The sequence below is a fragment of the Gasterosteus aculeatus genome, chromosome 4 (genome assembly GCF_964276395.1).
Source record: "Gasterosteus aculeatus chromosome 4, fGasAcu3.hap1.1, whole genome shotgun sequence".
Lineage (NCBI taxonomy): Eukaryota > Metazoa > Chordata > Actinopteri > Perciformes > Gasterosteidae > Gasterosteus > Gasterosteus aculeatus.
Genome location: NC_135691.1, coordinates 5555800 through 5576547, shown reverse-complemented (window position 1 = coordinate 5576547; position 20748 = coordinate 5555800). Strand labels below are relative to the sequence as shown.

Sequence of the window (20748 nt, the reverse complement as noted above, 5' to 3'; positions counted from 1 at the left end):
TCTGTTGTTGCTGAGTAGTGTTAGCGCCACCTTGTGGCCTTTGTATGTCTACTTCTACCATAAATCAGAATCAGCAGATCAGCAGAGAGAGAGAGAGAGAGAGAGAGAGAGAGAGAGAGAGAGAGAGAGAGAGAGAGAGAGGACCGCTTCATCCTCGCAGTAACCTCTAGATGGCATCCCGTCATAATCAATAACAGGCACGCGTGCGTTTCTTTCAGCCAATCACAGCTGCGCTACCACCAGTTCAATAAATACCCCCCCCCCCTCCCCCCATCCCTCCTCCCGGTATCAGTCCTCGTTAAACAGCGGCTCGTCCCCGCTGAGTATGCGGACGAACAACACCGACGCGAGGGCCGCGGGCGGGCAGCGCCTCGTGTAGGGAAGCAGCGATGTCTCTGCGGCGCCTCTCCGTCGCCGTGGCTCTGTGCGCCGCGTGGTTCCTGTCCGACTGCACGCCGACTCAGTGCGTCTTGTGCGGCCTGTTTTGTTTCGCCGCCCCGCTGTGGCTCGTGAGCACTCGGCGCGAGGGCAGCACTCAAACCGACGAAGCGTCGAGTGCACGTCCGCTCCAGGTGTGTCGCGCGTCTGTTGTTGTGACTTAGTCTCTAGTTGTCTGACGTGTGTGTATTCATATAATATATATATATATATATATAATGATTTTTTTTTTGGAGTAATGCGTGCGGTTTCGAAGGGGTGATGTGTTATAGTCAACGGCTTTAAATATTACCATATTTCTAAGGAAATTCGATCATTTTTAAGTCTGTTAATTCCAATAGAAGATAACAAACTAGTTGTCTTCCAAGGCCACTTTACGCAAATAGTTTAACTATTGGGTTAACAGAAGTACTCAAATATTAAAGTAGCCTGCGGTGATTTTTGTGTTTTTTACCCCCGTGGCCTTGAAGAACTTGTTTCCACTCGTCACATATCTCGCTGTCACCCAGAGTTCAACGTTTGCTCTGTGCTCTTCGTGCCTTTGCTTCCCGCTGTGTGGCTCAGTATCTCGTGTTTTCCAGGAGCCCGTGGTGGGAGAGTTGTCTGGTGACTTGTCCCAAAGGCACCCTGAACCACCCGAGTCCCAGTATCCACTCGTGAAGGCGTCCCTGCAGCAAGGTGAGGCAGATGTCCCAACAGCAGAGAAACGCATCAGACTTGACGGTTCAGAGGAGTGAATATTTAATTAAAGAAAGAATTGCAAATAACCAAGGTTCTGATCTTGTAGGGTGTTTGCAGGCCAATCCTACGTCTGTTTTGACTTGACACAGGCGAAAAGGACATTTTTGCATAGAAGCAGCTGTCTCGTGTTACAGGATGCAAGGAGGGGCTTGAAAGAAGGATGAAAAAAAACAAAAAACATTCTGAATAGATAGACAGGAAATATAGTGACCTTTTATGCGTCATTAATTATTTCCTTTGTGGTGCTGCTTTTTTAAATGGATTTGTGTTTTTCTTTCGTCTGCATTTGAAATGTGTCGTGGCTCAAGTGAAACAATGAAAAGGTTACTTTTTTTTTTTGCACAATGATTTTGGTTGTAGAAGCACTTTATATTTCTGGGCTTCTCTGGAGTTGAGAAGGATTGCGTTTTATTACAGCTAACTATGTATTCCCTCTCTGATCTTCATGCCTTTTTTTTTTTTTTTTTTAAACCATCCGTACACCACAAACTTAATATTTGTTTTTCCAGCACAAACTTGGCCAATGTCTGTCTTCTGATATTGTACAAAGTACCTGTGTTGTTTAGTCCTGTAGCACACAGAGGGAAATCCTGTGGACTTGCGTGTGTTGAACGGACACACAGCCTGAATTTTGCCAACAAGCTTTTAAAGTTGCTCCACAGTTTGTTTGTGTGTGTGTGTGTGTGTGTGTGTGGGAGTTTTGGTGTGACTGTTGAATTCTTCCTTCTGCGACAGTGTTCGAGTGCGCCTACGCCCAGCTGCTCCTGCCTTGGTACGGCGTCGCCGAGCCTCGTCGGCGCCAGCCCCTGCACCAGGTGCTCGGCGGGGAGTTCGACTTTGTGATCGACCGCATCGTCGAGCGAGCCGAAGGCTTCGACGTTTGCCAGGCGGTCGTGGGCTGCGTTCGTATTTTGACTCAGCACTTGCATAACGCGAAGCAGTCTGACAGGTGAACATTGCTCCCTATTTCGAATTCATGGGGCTTCAGCTCCTCGTTGCACTCTGTTAAGTGTCTAACCCTTTTTTTTACAAGCTATGAATATATATATATATTTTTTACAAGCTCATGCCGCAGTCCTACAGTCCTTTATGGGTTTTTGCTGAATGGGGAAATCTATTTAGATCAAGTGACTGTCAGATAGGGGGATAAACACCCATGACGAAGCACCATAATAATCGCCCCTCGATGGCTTTGTTTCAGAGAGCCCTCGTTGAGCTCGAGAGCGGAGGAGGTCGCAGCTCTCCGGAAGTGTTCCGACGCTCTATTGCGTAACCTTTTCCACGAATCTCTCTGGGGCCACGAGGTCAACCGCTGTGCCTTGACTGAGATCATAGCTTTAAAGGGTAAGAAAGCTTTAAATTCACTTTTTTATAGGACTACACTCTTTCATAAGAGCTGAGTCTCCGTCGACCTCTTTCTGCAGTGTGAATCGTATGTAATCCCTTATTGTTGGAATGCTTCAGCATCCCTTCTATCCACCTCCTCAGCATCTTATCAACCCCCCTCCCATCCCATCATTTCAAAATAAAACCCCCATTGAGGGAATTCTTACTGTGTGTTTCTGACGAGGCATATTGATTAATTACTAAGAAAAAACATTGTCTCCCGACCCCCCTCACCCATTTCCATCATTTCAAAATAAAAGCCTCAATGATTATCTGTACCGTAACCATGAAGCTCAGGATAAAGCTGTTTCGTTGAATACTTATTGCTATTCCAAATACTACAACCATTACTAGTATTAATACTAAAATGACTTCTACGTCTACTAATACTACAAGTAGTAGTACTACAACCGATGCTTCTACTACAATCATTAACACTACTACTAGTATTTCCACTGCTATTAATACTAAAATGACAACTAGGAGTAGTTCTACCAACTACTAATATTACCACTACAAATGATACTACCATCATTACTAGTAGTTCTAGTGCTATTAATACAACTAGTATTGCAGCTGATAATACTAGTACTACAACTAACACTACTACGTCTAGTTTTTCTACTGTTATTGATACTATTCTACTGCTATTGGTAGTACTACTACCACAATTGCAATACTTTATTTTTTTTTAAATTCTTATTTCTGTATTTTAAAAAAATAATTAATTCCAGCTCCTTCAACTTCTATATTTTCAGCAATTCTTTAAAATATTTTCTGATGTATGTATTAACAGCAATGTTTTAATATTCATTTAAGCTTTTCTCATTTCTGCATTTTCAGCAAATATATTGAAATTACCATCAGCTTCCTCCATTTTTGTATTTTCAGCTATTTTTAAAAATTCACTTCAGCTTTCAATGCATTTCTCAGTGACGTCCTAGAACTGAGGACCCAATTCTCGGCATCAAACTTCTGCACTGAATTGCCATTTCCTTTTTTGGGGGTTTTGTAACTTCCCCTAGAGCCAGATGAAATGTCTTGTCTCATGCGAGTCTTGCTGATTTTGACTGTTTTGGTTGAAACTTTCATGCATACGTAACTGAGTGTTTTTCATTAGTCTGGAACGGTTGCTGAATTATACAAGGCTTTGCTTTTACCGGTAAAACAATGACTTCTTCAAATACTGTGATGTGTTTAACCACTCATCCACACAAGACTTCTTATAATATTTTGACATTTTGCGAAACAAGAGTCCTTTCCGTTCTTGCAGTAATTATACAAACAAGTTGCATGTAAAGATAAATTGCTGCGCTTTACATGTGCTGTTATCCTTGTGTGGAAGTTTCCCGACTTCTTCGCTAAGCTAACTGGCTACTGCTAGCCTGTGGAAAATTAGCATAATTTGAAAAATGTTTTACTATTCAAAACCTTTTCTATTGATGATCCTATTACTGATTCTGCAGGATCATACACAAATACATTTAAAGTGAGCAAGCTTCTTGTTACAATACTGATGTGGCTAAATGTGAACATCGCGCCTGCTGCTTTTAGCGCGTGTGTGTGTGTGTGTGTGTGTGTGTGTGTTGATGCTGCGATGTTTTCTTCAGGGCTCGGTCTGCTGGTGACGTGGCTGTCGGACCCCGACACGCTCAACCAGCTGGTGGTGAGCCAGCTGGACAGCGTGACCCCCACGGGCTCCGTGGAGGAGCTTTGTGGATCCGACTCGGATCGAACCTCTCCGGCTTCAGAGGAGGGCGAAGGCCGGGACGAGTGAGTGTCAGAGTGCCGGCTCGGCGTTCTTGTAGTGAGCCTCAAAGCGACGGCTCTGGGATCCGCCTTGGGATAGAAAACTGACCTGGTTCTGTTGGATGGCTGGCTTTAATGTATTTTTATTCATTTCAAGGAGCTTGGAGGGAGCAGCAATTTCAACCGGCAAAGGGATCACAACCAAAAGAAAAGGTGGGGTTTTTTTCTTCTTCTTTTTTTAGATTGTGATTTAAAAGGCTCATTGATGCTGTAACCCGAAGGATGTGATTTGTTACCTGATGTTTAGCTTTGATTGTGAACACATTTCAGATTAAGATCTCTGAGAAATGCAGACGGAGGAGTTTGTGGGTGTTTGGAGAACGCTCACAAACAGGCCTTCACTTGCATAACATCTTGTACGACAGTTTGATGAATAGCAACGAGTTATCTGCTCTCTACGTGACATTATACTTCCCTCTACCAGCCTGCCTGTCGCCACATAATTAATCCCCTGTCTCTAGCTTGTTGGATGCCAAATCCTTTTTGTGTTTTCAAGCAGCTTCCATCTCTTTAACATAAAACAGGCCAACGGTGATAACTAAATAAAACTTGCATAATACATATTTGTTGTTGTAATCTGTAATAATTTAAATCTGTTGGGATATTTTTCATAATTGGGCCACGGTGTTGATTATGGCATTAAATGTTTGATTACTAATCACGCTTACGCTTCCTACGTGCCTAACAAAGCTGGTGAATAGTTCTTCTGGCATTTCAACTATTGCAATGCTTAAACGCTGATCCACGGTGTAGAAATTCAAATGCTGGTTCAGAGTTGTTGAAGTCTGCGTGAAATGCATTGCTATTCTCTCTTGCTATATATTGTTTCTTCATTGCCGGTGTATAAACAGTAGAGGAAGTCTAAAAGACGGCAAAACATCAATACCACAAGTTGTGTAAACTTCTGACTTTTGTCACGTTGTCTTTTTCAGCTAACAAGTTGAAAGAAGGGTGGTCTAAATTTGTGCACAAAGTGAAGTGCAAGACGGAAAAGGACAAGAGGAAAACGAAGAAGAAGATGAAGACCGTGGAGCAGGAACTGATTCTCAGGGTAATGGCGATGCAGGGAGACGCGTCCAGCGAGGGCTCCGTCGGCAGCAGGAACGGCTCCGTCCTCGGCCTGCAGGACTCTGACAGGGTGAGGCCGCCGCGCATGTCAGGCGAGTCATTGAAATGACGCTTTCTGAAACACAACAGATTCATTCTTTTTTTTTTTTTAAATCACCATCAGGACGACAGTGATCTGGAAGACTACTTGACGGGCGTGCAAGAGAACATGATGGAATTCAAGCTCTCGTATGAGATGTGGCGCGTCGGCCGCTGGGCTGTCAGCATCCCTCACGTGAGTCATAAATGTCGGTGACTGGGGGGAATGTTCTGCAGACCGGAGGGAACGTCTGCTGAGCCTCTGTTAAGAACTTTAACCCCTTGTATGGTCCGATAATGTCTGAGCCGGAGTCTACTGTGTTGCAGGCCGACTGGGAGGAAGACGAGCTTATCTTCACGGTGCACCTGGAGGAGGAGGAAAGCCCTGAGAACCTCCAGTGGGACATCAGGAAGACCTACATGGATGTTATACACTTCCGCAACAGATGGCAGGTAAAAGGCAAAGGGAAGGACATGTTTTGTCCTATGACTCACTATTGGAGTGAGCAAACAGTTTGCTTTAGTTGGACCAACACATAAACCTTTTTGTTATGTTTCTGAGAAGCCACATTGCGCTTATTTAGACTGTTGTTTTTGGCTTTGTGTTGTCTGCTTTGGACAAACTGAACTGCACCAGTGACTACAGACTTTAAAAATAAACAAATGACCTGCTTTGCTTGTAATTTGATTTAATCAACCAAACGTGATACGCCAGGTAGATTGTGTTATTACGCGGAACTCATTGTAGTTATTTTGATTGAACACGTTTAGGGATTATTTGCAGTCAGTTCCAGCCCGGTGAACAGATTGGAGGAGCGTGAGTCTGAATGATGAGAAGGCAAAGTGCTTCTTCAAATGTGCATGAGGTTCCCTGATCATACGAGTCCTGCGCTAATGGGGCTTTAGGGGTAGTTTACTATGATATTTTTGATTTTGTGATCCTCTTTACTAGTTGGGATACCAGTACAGTCTTTTTTTTTTTTAATGTATTTTTATTTACAATAGGAGAAAGCCTTGTTGCTTGTATCTATTCAGCATGAACCAGAGGAGGATGATCGGTGAGAATGGGATAACAAACTACTCCCGTGTGTGTTACTTATGTTATCAGGACTCAACTAGTTTACCTACAATCCTGGCGCTCGAGGGGTCCAAGGGTGAGTGCGAGGAAGAAACCAGAATATCAGTGGAGCAATTTCTTCAGGTGAGAGAAACTCAAATCTTCCGATGAGTCTTCTTTCAGATCAACATTTGTCATTCAACATTTCTTTTTTTTTCCCCAGACGTTGGTATCGGATAATCTCATCGGCCTCACCCAACCAGTTTTCCAGTTCCTCTGTCCTCTCGACAAACTGCTGAATGAGGAAGAACACAATGGGGGCGTGTGGGGCCTTCTGAGCGGCTTGGCTTACTTCCTCACGCCGGGTCAAGAGGAAGAGGAGGTAAACATTAAAGTCTGCGAGGGTTGGGTTTACTTCTGAAATCTGTGAACAGTAAACACGTACGTGTGTGTATCATCATAGGACATATTTACCATGGTTGGGTGCACAGGCAGTTTCCCTGATAAACCTTTGACTTGTCTGATTATCTGGTTCTTTCACTGTGTTCTCAGATCTCATCTTTTACTTTGTTTTGTTGGTTATGTTCCATAATGACAAATACAATCAAACCCCCCCAGCTGCCATAAGATGATTGCTTTGTTTTCCTCTGCAGAACTTGAGCCCTCAAACGGAAGCGCCTAAAGAAATGGAAAGACCAGAAACCCCCGATGCCTTTACCGAGGCATCGGTACTCCAAGGCCGTGAAGTTCCTGGTTCTTCGATCCCAACTTTTGTGATCTCCCAGCATGGTTCTCCTCCGGAATGGCCCAAAGAAGCAGGAACTCCCTCCGCTGTCTGCTCCGACTCTTCCAACGGAAACGGTTCCAAAGATAAAACTGAGGACTCCGATAATCTCTTGACCTTTCACCTAAAAAACATGTTCAAAGGACTGACCCGATCCAGGTCGCTGGACTCTCTGGCCTCGACAAAAAACGCCAGCGACGAAGGCTCGCCCGAGTCCGACCCGTCGGCTCACAGCGGCCGGAATGGGGACTCTCAGGAGAGGCCTGAAGGCCTGTCGCTGCTTCACTTCAGCAGCTGGTCCAACAAAAAAGAGCGACCGTGTTTCAAGATCTCGGGTGGAGCCGTCAAGGCGAAGGGGAAGCACCCGGGCACTTTGTCAAGAGGCGAGGACTCCCAGGGTCAGAAGAGCCAAGTCAACTGGGAGCAGCTGGAGGCCACCAAAGCCATTTTTGATCTGCTGAAAGAAATATCTGGTTTGTTCAGCGTTGCAGTGAACCGCTTCACACCAGTGTTTTTGTAGTTGTTTTTTTACATAGATTAATGTTCTCAAAGATCAGCTTAATACTCTGTCTCTCTTAACAGGGAACTCCATCCTCATAAACATATTTGATGCCATTTTGAAACCTGTAATGCCAATCTTGAAAAAGTGAGTTTGGCGCGGACTCACAAACTCTGACCTCAGTAGTTCCCTTGGATCCTTTTCCATACCAGTGAGTTTTCGTTATGTCCTTTTCCAGAAAAGTGAACGCTTTCCTGAACAAGATGAACCCGACAGAGGTGCAAATGGCCGCATTAATAGACGCCATGCGGGAAAAACAGTGGCCAGATATTAAGCCGGCAGCTCCTCCTGCTCCTCTCCCTCCTCGTACTGACGAGCAGAAGAACGAGACGAGGGAAAGGGCGCACAACCTAATCAACGCCAAATGTAGGGAACTCTGCACCTGGTGGGAAATATCCACCTATTTCCTGCAGTTGATGATCCATTAAACTCCATTTTCTCTGTAGATTCAAACTACCTCGTCCTGAAGAAGACTGACGTGGAGACGGTTTTTAATATTTTTCAGAACAGAAAAGAAAACAAACTGCTGCTCCATGTGAGTATAAAACATTTACACTCTGCCACCATGCCTCCTTTTATTGTATGCGATTTTCCCTTTTGATTCAACATAAATTAACAAATGTTGTTTGTTTTTCTTTACTGTTCATCTCAGATGCTCCTGACATTCCTATTGAAAGAATTTCTCCCCAATGAGAATTCCCTAAATGTGAGTGCCACTGCCCCATAGACAGTGATGTCCACCAACTGATTTGTGAATGTCTTTTTTAATGGTACTTTCTCAATTTGTTTTAGAATGTAAAAGTATTTATTAAACATTTCAATGCCTTAAAATATTTCTGATTATCTGTATCACTGTCAAACATTACTGTAATCTTTACCTCGAACATTCTGTCAATATTTCTGGGAATTTTGTATAGTCGAACTGAAGAAAACCATATTTCATTTTTACTTTTTGAATTTCACTGCTCACATCTCGGTAAAACATTTTTTTACATTTTCTAAAAACTTGTCACTTTGAGCACTTTTGCGAGGTGAGTGTTTATTTTCTAAATTTTAAGGCATAACGTTTTATGCAATATGTTGGTACCATTATCAAAAGACTCAAGTTTTTCAAATAAAATGTTTTAATAAATACATTTTCCCCTATCGTGTTTTTAAGCCAGTTAAGACTTAATTGTTGCTTGTACAACAAAACAAAAATTAAAATTGTTTTCCGTCCCCCTGGACAAAGTATTTAGCCATCAACTTTTGCCATATTTAAAAAAAAAAAAAAAAAAAAAAAAAAAAATCTTATAACCCTTGATTTGAAATTCTCGTGATATTTCGTTGTTAGTGCAACATAATTAATTACATGATTAATTGATTGGAAAAATATTATTAAAAAAATGTCCAAATCATGATTGAAATCTCAGCCAGCAGGTGAGAATGTAGTCATACTAGACTTAAGCGTACTCATCTTTTCAGGTTGTCTCAAGTCTTAAAAGCTCAGCCAATGACCCATGAAGTGACTGTTGTGCTTTCAATAGGACCTCATTGAGATGTCGTCCTACTAGTTTTTATGGAACTGCAGATTTTGTTTACCAGTGTAGATGCACAATACTTGTGTTTACCAAAAGTACCTCTATGATAACCACAAAAGGTTGGAAACGGCTGTTGGAAACTGAGATTTATCAAAAGCAACTGAATCTATCTGAACATTAGTGGTCAGCAATATAAATCAGTGAGCAACTACAAAAATGTAAATACACTAAACACATGTATTATTATGGCAAGAAATAATGTAAGGGGTTACTTGGTTGATGTGTGCATAAACTGACAGGACGTAACCCAGGACTTATGGTGTTGCCTAGCAATGCAATTCCCAGGAAACCATGAACAAGAAGACTGTATGACAATCGAATAAGCAGAGCTGTCAAAGAAGTCCCTCGAGGAAAAGATGACACCAGGGAAAAAGAAAACCAGTAAGGCACCATATGAAGTCATTTAGAAAGGTACAAAAGTAAAGGAGCTAAAGTGCAAAGAGTAGAATAATAAGCAGCTTACTGAAAATGTTGTGATTACCGATGAAGTGCTTTTGGATGTAACTATTCATTCAACTGCTGTGAGACCGGGTTGGCACAGTTAAATGATAAACTGATCTTGAAACCAGGGCTGGACAACAAAACATTGTGATGGGATTGCTTTCCCAACCACAGAGCTTTAGTATAATTGGATATTCCGAAGTTTCCAAATATACATGGGTCAGACAGAATTTTTTTATATAAAAAGATGCACGAGACATCTGGAAATTTGATGGAATTTTTCAACAAAAGCCGACAGTCTGGTGTAGATAAGTGGTACTAATAATTTAGTACCCCATATATGAAAATGGGAGGAAATACACATTTTAACACCTCCATTCACACGTACGTTTCCATGTCAACTGGGTGATATTCTCAACTACTTGATAAAATACCGCCACAGTGGAAACTTAAAAATTGTTCAACACCGTGCCGCCTCAGTCGCCCCCCTGCAGCTGCTCCTCCGCCCCAGCAGGGGGCGACCCTCTGATCCGCCGCAGCGCGCGCGCGCGCGCCCCCGCGCTCAGGAATCCAAGATGTCTGCGCCCTGTGGGATGCTGCTAGCGGCGTGAGGCTACGGAACAAGTGTCAGGTAAGACACCGCGAAGCTCCGTGTAAGGTTTTTCTGTTGTCTTTTTTTTTGGGAGAGAGTTGTACACGTTCCCGTTTGACGGCGTAAAGGCTGTAAAGCAGCGGGGCGCCGGTGTTACGGGCGGTGACGTGCTCGTAGCCTTTACGGTTCAATGTGACTGTGGACAAAGTATCTCAGCTGTGACCTGCTGGTGTTTTCAAAGAGAAAAATTTCTGAGTAAGACTGATGTAAAACATTTTGTTAACATGCATGCAGGATTTTTTGGTTTCGTATCTAAATCTTATGACAACGTCTTGTCTGAGATTCAGATGAGTTACCTAAGATCATGAAACTAAGAGTATCCAGAAGCGTTTTCCTTCATTGTTAATTTATCATGTTTTTACTGTCAATTAGTATTTATGATATTCTGTTACGTCGACAGTGAACTGGAGAGATTTCATTGATGTATTTTTTTTTTTTTTAACTTTTTGGTCAAATACTTTTATATAACCACCTCACATCCTTAAAGAACTGCTGTTTCCTAATGATTCCCTCATGAATCAAGGTTCACAGACATTATTCACAGTGCATTTGACATCTTGATTCTAACCTATTGTAACCGGACATCCATAAAGAATATATTCTATTCTATATATCTTCTATATATATAGAAGAAGCTTTAGCTCGCTTTGTTTCATCCTCCAATGTAAATTCACATACTGTTGTCGAACTACGTCTCACAATACATTTGATAAATATAATTGACAATTCAACTGAAGAAGAGGGATAATTCAGAATTGTCTTTTTTTTTAATCCTTTCTAAAACTTAAAATTCTCTTACTCTGTTGATTGACCGGCAAGTGTTTGGCCCTCGCGCCGTCACCATCCTTTTCCCTTTTGCTGATCTTTCCCCGCGGACTGTAAATAACGAGGGGACGTTGTTGTGATCTGCAGTTCTGAAGGCCGGGCACTACAATGTCGGAGCCTCGTGCATCCACCTCGAGGCCGTGTGTGTAATCCTCTAAATACGTCCCAATACTTTTCCTCCTCGTCCTTCACGTCGCTCGTTGTTTGTGTGTTGTTGCTGACGACCAGACCAGCATGAAGGAGTCCTCTGATGCTGTGAGCGATGAATGACTCTTTATGGTACATTCACACTTTGTAAGTCTTTTATCCAGACTGCAAGTTATAGTTGAGGTGGAACTGCTGACGTAACCGCAGCGGCAGCGTGTGATTCACGCTCAGACTCCGGAGACGACATGCTGCACGTCTGCAAGATGCATCGGGAGATGATCCAACCCGGGGGGTTATTTCCCCTACTTTATATTTCACAAATCTCGGGTATCTGCTGCGTTGCGGCCTGTTGCTTTTCTAAATTTATTCATGATTCAGCCGCGTCTGTAACGCATTTTGTATCTCACCATTCAAACATGACAGGGAGAGGGTAATGTATTCAGGGGAGCCGGAAGGAGGGGGGGGCACCTCCCTGGGATTTGATCACAGGGAGGCCGTGTTAATACATGCGTGGAGTTTAGACCGCGAGTCATCACTATTCAAGTACAAGGTCATGGATTGAGGCCGGGCGTCAGTGATGCATATCCGCTGCCTCCGTAGTCTGCACCAACACACACTTCACACCAGAGGTGTTCGGAGGGAGGGCAGGTGGGGGCAGTTGTGAGTGCTGCCTTTACTGTGGTTCAAGGAACTGGTCGTTGTGGTTTCACTGTATTGTTGTTAAACCCTTCAATAATATAATCGTATTCAAATAACCTCAAACCAAATGGGGCACATGTGGTCATATGTTCATTTTTGTTCATTCTGAGCAATCGCAGAAACCAAACAAGCAGGTGCCAGAAGAGGCCGAGTAATGCTACCTCGGCTCATATGGAGCCAATTCCAGGGAAAATGTTTTGATCATTTGAAAATACAAATGTCAAACTTTTGGTCTTGAACATTGACGCATTCCAAATAAAAATGAGTGGATAAAAAGTATTTTTGGGTTGACCGTAGTCTTGACTCAGTTCTTCAATTGTTTTGAATAAAATACTCTTTTTCACTCACCCCTGTTTTGATTTAATATTTTGGCATGAAAATAAACACCAGCTTAATGCAAAACCTGAATTTTAATTGGTAGCTAATTAGATTTTATTTTCCCAAGATCGTTGCACCCAGAAAATTCGTGTGAAGCAGTTCTTGTGACTTGCTGCTTACTCTGTAGTTTAAAACTAATTAACTCTGGTGTAACATCTGGCTATTTGATGCATTTGGTTCATTCCTGACGGTGTGGAAAGGACGCTTTACTTCTGAAGCCACCGCTTAGCCGCGAGCTCTCGGAGAAGACGAGACCTGTAAGACTGCGGTCTCGGGTGAAACCGGGTCACGTGACTTTCCCCCCCCTTTTTTGAGTCTTGTGGGATCATTGGGCCGCTCCTCGAGTCCTGCGTTTGTTTGACTGGCCTTCAGCACTTGGCGTTCATCCGTCGATGGCGCCGTGAGGGGAGTCCGATGGGGTGAATACTGATGTAGTGGCATATGACAGGCTCTCTATGAATGTACATCTGCAGCTTTAATCTCTTAATCCCGTCCCGCGGGGCTCAGGGACATTTTTCTTTTCTTTTTTTTTTTTTTCTGTTTGGTTGCTGCGTCAGAATCATCCAAACAAATACGACGTCCCAGAGTTCCCAGCTGCCGGTGAAGGTTCTTCCGCTGCTGTTTATTGTGCTGTCAACAGATTTCGCGTCTCTTGTGTTCAAGGACGCCACTTATTTATTGCGGCTCTAATGGTATTCAAACTGTTTCTGCGACGATGGGCAGAAACATGAAATTGCTTTTATTTTTTTTTATTAAGCGCATGCTCTTTTTCTATTAGTATCTCGGGGCTTCAGTTTTGTCTCTGGGGTTTTCTTCTATTCGATCTTCAATTAGTTTGGTGTCAGATTCTCGAACTCGTGCCAGAAGTCCAGAAGACGTGACCAACCGCTGACTTCTGGGAATGAGTCTCTCGTCTTTTGTCTTACATCTACTGTGAAGGTGAATGCAGCCTCTGGATGGACCGCTAAGAGTTTAATGCAACTCCAAGTCAGAATTTTAATGGAGTTTTGCAGATGGGAATGAATTCTGCCCCCTTTTAATTTCAAAGAAATCGGATGCCGGGTTTCTGTTTTGGTCTCTGGCAGGTTTTTAGATGGAAGGCGAAGTGATTCGTTGAGCGTTGAGACCAGAGTAAGAACCGTTCAGTAAAACAAACGTACAGCCGTGGCCAAAGGTTTTGACGATGGCACAAATATTCATTTTCACAAAGTCTGCTGCCTTTTGAAACACGTGCAGTCATCACTGCTTTGCACAAAAAGGGCTTCACAGCCAAGGATATTGCTGATAGTAAGATTGCACCTAAATCTACTATTTATCGGATCATCAAGAACTTCAAGGAATGCGGTTCAATTGTTGTGAAGAAGGCTTCAGGTCGCCCAAGAAAGTCCAGAAAAGCGCCAGGATCGACTCCTAAAGTTGATCCAGCTGAGGGATCGGGGCACCACCGGTGCAGAGCTTGCTCAGGAGTGGCAGCAGGCAGGTGTGGGTGCATCTGCACGCACAGTGAGGCAAAGACTTTTGGAGGATGACCTGGTGTCAAGAAGGGCAGCAAGGAAGCCACTTCTCTCCAGGAAAAATATCAAGGACAGACTGATATTCTGCAAAAGGTACAGGGATCAGACTGCTGAGGACTGGGGTAGAGTCACTTTCTCTGATGAATCCCCCTTCAGATTGTTTGGGGCGTCTGGAAGCAAGCTTGTCGGGAGAAGAAAAGGTGAGCGCTACCATCGGTCCTGTGTCGTGCCAACAGTGAAGCATCCTGAAACCGTTCATGTGTGGGGTTGCTTCTCTGCCAAGGGAGTGGGCTCACTCACAATTTTGCCTGGGAACACCGCCATGAATAAAGAATGGTACCAAAACGTCCTCCGAGAGCAACTTCTTCCAACCATCCAAGAACAGTTTGGTGACAAACGTCGCCTTTTCCAGCATGATGGAGCACCTTGCCATAAGGCAACAGTGATAACCAAGCGGCTCGGGGAACAAAACATCGACATTTTGTCTGAAAGTCCCCAGACCTTAATCCCATTGAGAACTTGTGGTCAATCCTCAAGAGGCGGGTGGACAAACAAAACCCCACAAATTCTGACAAACTCCAAGCATTGATTCTGCAGGAATGGGCTGCCATCAGTCAGGATGTGGCCCAGAAGTTAATTGACAGCATGCCAGGGCGAATTGCAGAGGTCTTGAAAAAGAAGGGTCAACACTGCAAATATTGACTCTTTACATAAACTCTATGTAATTGCCAATGAAATCTTTTGACACTTATTACATGCTTGTAATTATCCTTCAGTATACCATAGTAACATCTTACAAAAAGATCTAAGAACACTGAAGCAACACACTTTGTGAAAACCAATACATGTGTCATTCTCAAAACCTTTGGCCACGGCTGGGACATAAAATATGTATCGGGTAAAGGATCACACATTTTAAACCAAACCCAAGAGAGAAGCTTGTGTGAATTTATTATATCATCTAAAACCATCCTAATTAGGGTTGCGATCTATTTGTTATGCTATAAATACCATGTGGGGAGAAGGAAAGTAAGTACACGGGGAAGAATTGGGAACACCCTTCATTTCCCGTCACATCTTAACTGTCCACATTTGAATAAAAGTGAAAATATCTTCAATGGTCTAATACACAGAAATAAAAGGATGGACCCGCTATGACAAAATATTCTTCCTTTCCACTTGGTGGAGGAGGAGCCCTTGACTTTGGCGATAAGCTTGTATCAAAGTTCCCCACAAGCGATGATTTAGTTGTTATTACTGTTTTCCATAAGCAACAGGTTCCCGTGTCTGTAAATAAGCTTTGCGAGCACAAGTCTGAATACTCTCCGTGCGGAAGGATATTTTAGGACGGCCATCGAGGGAAAGCTGCAGGGAAACATAAACCAGGCACATAAAGCTGCTGCGATGGAAATAAAATGTGGGGAAAAGGATCCAGTGAAGCGCCGTTCCTGGTTAATACGGGCGTTCATGCTCAAATGCGTCTTTGTCAGAGGGCTGAATGAAGTAATAATCTTCTGATCATCTTCATTATTATAATCTTCATTTCATGTGGCAGAACCAATCGGTTTCATGAGAAAGTATTTGACTTTGTTTTCTTCGCTGTTTGTCTTTTTTTTTTTAATTAGCTGAGATGTGAAGGTGAGAACCAACCAAGTGGAACAAAGATTATTGAAATACATTCATATCCGTCCTTTATTTCATCAGACTGCAGGAGAACGATAGCAAGAGAAGAAGAGGATGTCTCCAGGTTTTTTTGTTCATTTCTTTTTTTTTTTTTAAGATAATTACATGTTTTTCACGGTTTGTGACCTTGAACTGTAAATAAAAAACCTATTTGGCGGATCGAGTGTCTGATGTGTCTCCTCAATGAAGACCAAAGAGAGCCTTAATATCTTTAATAACAAACAGCGGTGGGCTTCGCTGGTGCAAACGAACGCACGTTTCTTAAGAGCAGAATGATCAACCGCTTTAATCAAAGTGGTCGTTATCTCTGAAGTGCAGACCGTGTTAAATATGCAGGAACAGAAGCTGCTGTCGCGTTTAAAATCAAAGAACTTTGGTTCGAGTGGTCGTAGCGCAGAGCCGATGAAAGACGAAATGAGTTTTTGCACAAGAGGATTTTCAGGTCATTATAATTGCAGGTGATCTTTTCCACCACGTGCACATTTCAATAACGGGCCCGTGTGCCGCCTTGTTATTGACGTGTTTACCCGCGCGGAAGGCTTTGTGTTTGCATCCCAGGTGGTTTTGCCTGACAGGCAGCGGGATGCATCTCACAAACCAATCCAGGAATCCAGGAACGGCTCCCAGTTGGAGTTTTGGGATTTCGTGGCTGTCAGGGTGAATTTGTGCGCCATGATGATAAATATATATATACACATCTTATTTATTCTGTCACCGATTCCTTCTGTCTGTGTGAACAAATGTTAAAGAAATGAATTACTTTCCTCCTCTTGATGCAACCAAGCGGAACAATCTCAATAAAAATAAACACGTTACACCCTAAAAATGAGTAGGAAGACATTTCTTTGTTGAACGCGGAGAGCGCTCGAGCGTCTTTGGGGGGGTCACTCGCTCTGTTGTCGCTCGCCTCGCACCTTCTTTAGCTGGTAATTCAAACAGCGGCTCTGCTGCACGTCATTTATCAAGAATGTTTGAACAAAGTGGATTTACGATGCAAATCCATGCCGACTCTGTGTTATCGGAGACGCTGTTGCCAGTAATTGCTGAATATAATATTCAGCCTAAAGAGCAGCTCAAAATTGCGCCCGTTCCTTTCAAATGACTGCGCCTCTTGATTTGATTGTTCACGGCAGCGCATTAACCCGGCTCTGATTTAGGCTTATTGTATTCGCACACAAATGCTCCTATTTATTCCAGCAATCCGATGGAAACGGCGCAGCGTCTCATGGCGGTCAGTCCTCCTTCAGCCTTCGGCCTCGTGAGGAGGGATTTTTCATTTTGCGGTTTCATCATTCATGTTCCGACAGCAGATTGGAGTTGCGGTGCGTTAAAGCATGACCTTGTCTACTCTTATTTCCCTTTTTGGCCCAAATTGGAATTATACCCAATATTTGATGTTGGCTCTAATTGTTTTTCTCCAGTTAAATCTGTCTCTTGCAAGATCTCTTTTGTCTCTGCATTTTCTAACCGGCTCCAAAATTGATCTGCATCAATAAAACATTTGAACTCGTCATGCGAGTAGCGTGGAACTGACCTCTGAGGGGTCGACGTGTCCGAGGGTGACATTGTAAAAGAGGGAAGTCAAACTAAATGGGTTGCATTCGGGTCTCTTTCCGCAGCACGAGCACCGCGTTGCTTCCCTAAATGTTGCCCGTGGTGGTTTCACTTTGACAATCGGCAGCGCAGACAGAAGCACGGCTTCTCCTCGTGAGCAGTTCCTCCCCGCGTGTCGCTCTAAAGCGCCGCGTTGCTGCTCTTTATGTGTTTTCGGGTGCCGTCTCCTTCTCTTGACCTAATTGGATCTCCTCGGTTCCCCACGATGAATCATCGCCGGGCCTCCCTTCAATCATCGCCCCTCAAGTACTTATTTTTATTGAATGCATGGTTCCCCTGAACAACAAGCCTCAACCTTAACTTGTATTTGTCCCTCGGCCGCAGTCATTGATCTTTTCCTCTTTTTTTTTTTTTTTTTTTAACAGCTGCGTCAGTATCACTTTTATTCCAGCCGAGGATTACAGGCTGGCTTTTTATGCCTTTCTGCCTCCCCGGAGGAAAGCCGGCAGTTCATGCTGTTCTCCCCACTCCACTAATTGACTCCTAATTTGGCAAATGGATTTTAAGGTGGAATGAGAAAGCCGACCCCTCTTTGCGTTGGCGTTGGCGCCGCTTCCAGCCCTCCGGCGTGCGTTCGTATTGGTAATTCTCCACAAAAAGAGAAGTTTGAATCCTGCCAGTCCTACAAGTGGGCTACAAGCGCTGATCCACACTGCGAAACACCTCCGGGAAAGCGGCCGATCGAAGGCAAAGATTTTCTTAATTACTCGTCCGCTGCGAAATGGAAAGGCGCGTGTTTCACCCGTGGGTGCTCGCCATCGATTTTGAGCGTGTGACGTTTTAATGAGCCCGCCGTGTAAATGATTTGTTGCGGCTGTGTATTCATGAACGGCTCATTTGTTTTTGTTTTTTTTCCCTCTTCTCAGTGGATGGATTCACAGTTTACGCGGAGGCAGATTTAAGATGTCGAAGATCTCCAAGGCCGCCAAGGTCGTGAAGAAGGTGGACGCCGGCAATGTAATCCGGGCCATCGTGAGGTCGGGACAAGCGACCCCCGGACCCCCGCTGGGCCCCATCCTGGGACAGGTAAAAATGACTCCCCTTCTTGTTCCTGTGTTCAGCTGACCTTCTGCACACCGCTCTCATCCACTGCAAGAAAACCTGATCCTCCCCTATTTCCACTTTGACGGTCACAGAGCTGCTCCTCTCTCTCCCAAGTCACATGATCCCCACCTGCACTTCCTCTCATTGCCCTATTCATATTCCCATTCTTATTCCAGTCGCGCCGCTCCATCGTGCAGGTGGGTGCTGCACTCTGCTTCCGTCTGCAACTGTTTTCTCTCCCATTTTCAAGGCCAGAGACACGAAGCGCCTCGCAGCAGCTGTCCTCCTACATTAGCTTCACTCTTTACCATTTCCTTGAGATGGGGCTGAACCTGTGGAGGTTTTGTCTTCAATCCTTGTATACTTCTCCCGCTTCAATTACTCCAGAGAGGCAGCTGAGGTGTGTTTGTTTTATTGCTCGGGGACGCACCGCTGCGACTTCTTCGCCGGCGACGCCGGTCGCTACTAGGAAAAATGAATGAATCTGCTGGTAGAGTAATAAAATAAATCAGCAGGCCTCAAGCGTTGAGCAAGGAACAAAGATGGATTGTGGTGAGCGGAGAGAAAAGGATCACGGACGGATTGTTCGCTGTAAATAAAGTTTATCCTCCCAGTGGTGTTGAGAGGTGCGTGTCCCTGACGCGTTCGGATCTGAGAGGACGCAGTAAACTTTATCATATACGCGTTGTCTATAATGAGAAGCCCCATTTTCTGCAACATATTTGTAGTTTTTGATTTCATCACCAGACTGTCGGTAGACTGTCCGATTCGGACCACGTCTTTGTGCGTTTATGGTGCGCACAGACACAATCTGCTCGTGCTTTACTGGCTATTCCGACATTTGACTTTGCGATATTGAATGGAGGAAGGTTGTGTACATACAAACCATCCCGTTCGGCTCTTTGGGAGGGATGCGTCTTCACGCCTGGAGACCAGATCGATTCTCAGTTAATCCGTCTGACTTGCTGACACTCAGAGAGGCGAATGGGAAAGTGGACACGAGAGCTACGCGGGATTAATAATGTGAGGGACAAGCAGATGGTGGGATGTCACAGAGGAGTTATGTGTCTGCTGTCACCGCCGTAACATAGATGCACTTAATTAATGGGAATCTGAATTCGATTTAGTGCTCACAAATACTGGTTTGTAAGGTAAGGGTTTAATTAAACACACATCAGAATCCGATCAATTTATTTATGCGTACATGGAATTTGACTCCGGTTCCATGTGCTCTATAATATAATAACATGGATATACAAAAGAAATGAAGAAAAATAAATTATATATATATATATATATATATGATAGGAATAAAAACAACAAAAAAACATGTGAATTTTGTTTTAAACTTTCTCTGTATTGCTCCACATCTACTTGATAATATTTCCCTTTTTCTATTAAAATGACGCATTTTTTTGCGTATTGCGCGCACACACACACACACACACACACAATATGTTCACAACGTTTGGACTGAACGTTCGACAGTGACTTCCCTCTGAAGTAATAAAACATTTCTATCCAGTGATTAAGAGGCGGATCCATTCTTTAATCATCCGACTTCAACATATTTTATATTAATTTTATATCTGCTGCCGAGTGAAGGAATCGTAACAACCCGATTTAACCGTCCCTGCGCTGTTTACCAGTTAGATGTATAATTGATTTAAGGATTTCCACTGATCACATTTAAGTCTCAGCTGAAGCTTCCTTCCCCTCAGCTACACTGGAGACCAAGTTCTTCAGATCCTCCAAAGCTGAGCATTAAGGGCTCTGGCTGTCACTCAACTCTCAACCCTAAAGGTTATTAAGTCCCGCCTCCGAAACTCCAAAAATCACTTCAAATGTAGTTCTTTGTCTTTACCCGTTTCAGTCGTTTTGCACACCAGCAGCAGAAACATGTTGTTGTTTTTTTGCATAACTGCGTTACCTGACAGAGGGATTATTTTTAATGGCAGCTCCCGCAGGCACACACACAAGTTCAAACGGAAGCACTCATACATTTTTTAACTCCTCTGTGTCTCTCACATCACATAAGACCCGTCACAGTGACATGGCTGCTTATATGTCAGCGTCAGTGGTTTGTTTGTGGTATTTTGGGCCGTTTTCCCCCCAAAACCTGTTTTTGGATGGAATTTAATTGTTTTGAATAATATGCATTATACTTTTTACTCCATTACATTAATTCATCTTCATGAGTTAGTTCACACAGTGATAGAATACTTTATCATTAAGTTTAATCTACCAAGAG

The 20748-nt window shown here is 43.6% G+C and overlaps 2 protein-coding genes across 4 annotated transcripts in view; both read left to right on the top strand.

Annotated features, from left to right (window-relative positions):
• The first annotated feature begins 255 nt into the window (after window positions 1-255).
• LOC120817251 (uncharacterized) lies at window positions 256-9052 on the top strand. Its single transcript, XM_040173244.2, has 16 exons — window positions 256-572; window positions 1020-1116; window positions 1915-2128; window positions 2381-2523; window positions 4176-4338; window positions 4472-4527; window positions 5307-5512; window positions 5606-5716; window positions 5848-5973; window positions 6629-6721; window positions 6801-6959; window positions 7231-7834; window positions 7944-8007; window positions 8099-8286; window positions 8367-8455; window positions 8573-9052. The coding sequence occupies exons 1-16, from the start codon at window positions 390-392 to the stop codon at window positions 8645-8647; spliced, it is 2571 nt and encodes an 856-aa protein (XP_040029178.2). The 5' UTR covers window positions 256-389; the 3' UTR covers window positions 8648-9052.
• A 987-nt stretch (window positions 9053-10039) lies between these two features.
• mrpl11 (mitochondrial ribosomal protein L11) overlaps window positions 10040-20748 on the top strand; it is a 29702-nt gene continuing 18993 nt past the window's right edge. Inside the window, exons 1-2 of one of the 3 annotated variants that reach the window (XM_040174719.2) lie at window positions 10040-10572; window positions 18320-18479. In XM_040174719.2, the coding sequence (XP_040030653.1) occupies window positions 18357-18479 (123 nt within the window). In that variant the 5' untranslated portion in view covers window positions 10040-10572; window positions 18320-18356. Of the gene's footprint in view, window positions 10595-17503; window positions 17700-18319; window positions 18480-20748 lie in introns of those variants that run through there. The other 2 variants (XM_078100589.1, XM_040174718.2) reach the window with 2 other exon arrangements.